This window comes from Coregonus lavaretus (genome assembly GCF_964263955.1).
Source record: "Coregonus lavaretus genome assembly, chromosome: 27".
In the NCBI taxonomy this organism is placed as follows: domain Eukaryota; kingdom Metazoa; phylum Chordata; class Actinopteri; order Salmoniformes; family Salmonidae; genus Coregonus; species Coregonus lavaretus.
The window spans coordinates 7,859,882-7,863,729 of NC_140014.1; the positions used below are offsets into that span (position 1 = coordinate 7,859,882).

At 46.1% G+C, this 3,848-nt stretch overlaps 1 protein-coding gene across 1 annotated transcript; it reads left to right on the forward strand.

Annotated features, from left to right (window-relative positions):
- Positions 1–2,626: 2,626 nt before the first annotated feature.
- On the forward strand, positions 2,627–3,292 carry cldn23l (claudin 23-like; the record flags this gene model as incomplete). Its single annotated transcript, XM_084144632.1, has 1 exon — positions 2,627–3,292. One exon carries the CDS (start codon positions 2,627–2,629, stop codon positions 3,290–3,292), a length of 666 nt encoding a protein of 221 aa, XP_084000758.1.
- Between the last annotated feature and the right edge of the window lie 556 nt (positions 3,293–3,848).

Here is a 3,848-nt window from a genome sequence, read left to right on the forward strand (position 1 = left end):
TTTCCCAGGGGACCAGGGGACCCTAATCACATTTGAATAGATGTTACATTTAAACAAAGATTTTAAAATAGGCTATTTGATTCAGAACATGCCATGGCACAAACAATGCTGATCTACACCACCACTGGTAGCAACCTGTATTAGAGGTAACGTTTGCTTTGTCCCAGATAGTGCATTTAGCTAAATGGCATTTAGCTAGCCAGCCATAATAGCAATTAGCATTATGTTTGGCTCATGTCAGCTTCCTTAGATTAACTAACTCACGTTTTGCAGAGAGAAATATACAGAAACTAATAGTAGCCTATAGAGAAAACATGTGGATTTACATTTGCAAGCAACGTGGAAAGCACCATCATTCTTGTTTTGTAAGAATCTGTTGTGCATGAATTGACAGCATGCTGAGATAATAAACAGCATGGAGGAACTGTGTGCAGTCGTCACTATTTACCAGAGCACAGTCTTAAACCCTGCCTATTTCTACAATTTCTCATCTTAAAATGTAATTTTGAACCTAACCTTAACCCTAACCTTAACCACAATGCTAACCTTATGGCTAACCCTAACCTTAAATTAACACCAGAAACTGCATTTTTGTTTTCATGATTTTTTACGATATAGCCAATTTTGACTTTTGGCTGTGTTAACTAGTGATAACCCGGGGAGAGAGGAGTTATGCAATTGAGTAACAATTATTTAGTAACGATTATTATATAATCTCCCCAGAGCATCAGTGTACTTTCATCCACCCTGCATCCAAACCCACAGATCAACAATCTGCCTCGGAGGCTGCAGACAAACTCCCATTGCAATCTCCCCATGTTACCTGTAATTAGTCTGACCCACATACAGACACACACAGCAGCGTTAGGGGAAATAGAAATACACAAGGTGGGAGGTTATTTAACAGTAGCGGGAGTGAAAATGCCACAAACACACACATTCATGAATGCACGTACACGTGCATGTACGCAACAACAAATACATAAACACACACACTACTAGTGGGAAGGGGCTCAGTAGGACTTCTTCTTTAATAAATAAATCACCAGAAACAGTGAAGAATCACTGATACAGACCGAGCAACTGTATCTATGCTGCAGCCTAGCAGCATCTGTATCTGCCATATGGCAGCCATAGAAATAGAATTACCAGTCCAACCATTATGGCATAATTGGCTTGAATGGGAATGTCCCTTCTAGTAATTATATTTCTATGATGGCAGCCACTTAGATGCTAATATGATATTGTCACACACAACGCAATTAGCTTTTAATTGATGCCTTGAAGCACTTTACACAATGTATCAAATGACTAATGCATGCGTGGTAATTGCTATTATATGGCAAATCATGAAGGGAATACTTTTAGATTGCTATTAATTAAGAGGGTAACTATCTTAGGGTGGATAGAAACTGTCACAAAGTGGGATCAAAGAGCAAAGTTGTGTTTATTAGGCACCAAATAGATTTTTATTTCTCTGAAAATAGGGAGGGACAAGATGGACTTGACCAATAAGAAATGCTCATTTTTATTTGCCGTTTCAAAACACTTCAACATGGTGTGCCCTACTGAACATGGCCCTGATGTCTTCGATTAGAACATCTCTTTATTAGGACACGTTTGTCATGCAGCCCTATGCATCATATGACGGTGACTGATGTTGTTTGTACCCGGGTGATGTTTGTTCCTCGATTTTCCGTGTGTGTGTACGTGCCTGCACACAGCTCCCTGGGTATTCTCGTCACTGATCAGCTCATTCAGCATTCAGACAGTAGAACAACCCAATGACATCCTAGCCTCAATACAACCAAAGTCACTACTCACTGTTCCTCACTATCCCTACCAAAAAGTATAACACACACATACACACACACGCGTGTGCGCCACACACATGCGTATGCGCCACACACATTCACACACACACATATGAATATACATGCACTCACACACTCTCATTGACTAATGTATCTTGCGGTCAGACGTTTCTAAGTGTAATAAAGCGGCTGTGAGACTGGCCAGGTTAGTGTATCTTAGCAACAGAGGGGCATCTCGATTCTCCTAGCCTCCAGCAGACCACTGAAGCCATATGCCATATGTTCTCTCTCTCTCTCTCTCTCTCTCTCTCTCTCTCTCTCTCTCTCTCTCTCTCTCTCTCTCTCTCTCTCTCTCTCTCACAGCAAGGTAAAGGGAACCATTTAGATCAGTCACTTAGACAGTTACAACACCAGATATAAGACCATTAGATCTCTCAGAGATGGGGATGAAATTCAGCACGTTCCAAATGAGGTCCATTGGAGGTTGTGATCAGAGGACAGTCAGTCATATTTGCGTCAGCGCTAAACGGTTTTGTACTGGGTGAGGTAATGTCTTATCTCCTCTTTCCTCATTGCAGCTTGACAGTGTCCTACCTGAAGGTGTGACCAACGTCTACTGTCTGTGACTCTCCTGGCCACCATCCCAGATCCACCATCCATCCTTTCTCTCTGAACAAGGACAACCTACACCACAGGACGACCTACATAACCACCATCACTTAGAGGGGAACGTCCAGAACTACATTACCCAGAAATCCCCCAGAACTCCGTTAACCAGAAGCCCATCCAGAACCCCATTACCCAGCAGCAACATGCAAACCCCTGCCTCCATGGTGATGGGCATCGTGTTCGCCCCTCTGGGCCTGGTGCTGGTCTTCATGGCAGCCATCACGCCCCAGTGGAGGGAGGGGCAGACCCAGCTGGTGGGCGTGGCTGGGGCTGAGCCCCGCCTCCTCCTGCGCACCGATGGCCTATGGGAGAGCTGCTTGCAGGTGGCCCACTCGGAGCTGAAGCAGTGCTGGCCAGTAGAAGGCGCCTACCAGAGCGACCCACAGGTGAGGCTGGCGCAAGGCCTTGTGCTCAGCTCCTTGTTCCTGTGTGGTGCGGGCATCATGCTGGCCAGTGTGGGGGTGAGGTGCTGGACCGACCTGCCCCTGAGAAGCGTGGCGGTGGCCGGAGGCCTGCTAGTGGTGCTGTCAGGCCTGCTGAGTTTAACCGCACTGGGGGTGTACACACACAACCTGGGAATACTGGGGATGGAGCAGACACCCCCCCACAGACCTCATCATAGGCTGCCCCAGCTCACTCTGCACCCGGCCGGGTCGCTCTACTTCGGCTGGGTGGGGGGATGTGTACAGGTGCTGGGGGGGATGGCTCTGCTGCTCAGCTTCAAGATTCGGCCCAGATGTCCTTCCTTTACCGCCTGCTCACAGCTGAAGAACAAGCAGGACACAGAGGTGTACGACGTCAGCTGCTAGTGGGGACTGGGGGAGAGTTACTGTGTGTGAAGATGATGGTCTTTGACTAAATTAGATTTACCCTTAACACTACTGAGCCAAGCCAAGGCAAACTGAGCTGTACTGCAATTGCTTGGTGTATTTCCACCATAGTTGCTGGAACAATGCTGGAAATGACATTGTGAAAATAAAATATCTAAGCCAATATAGTAAGGTTCAGGTCGACACCAGGGGCAGACTGGGACCAGTAATTTGCCCTGGCATTTCTAACACACTGGCCACTGTTTTCCTCAAGGCCCCCACTCCGGCCAATTTTTTCATTGAGGCCCCCATTGTTAGCCAAATAATGATCAATTTGTGCAAAAAACCCAAGTTAGAAAGGCATACTGGTCTAAACATTTACCAGCCCATCTGGCATTTGCCCGAAAAGCCAGATGGCCATTCCGCCCCTGGTCAACACAATAGTATGAAAATTGGTATTTGTGGATGGTTTGGGTTCAGTAGTGGGAGTCTTTTGTTAGATTGGCACTAACGTATAACTGAGAGTGTGTGAAGGATGATGAACTTTAACTTTTGT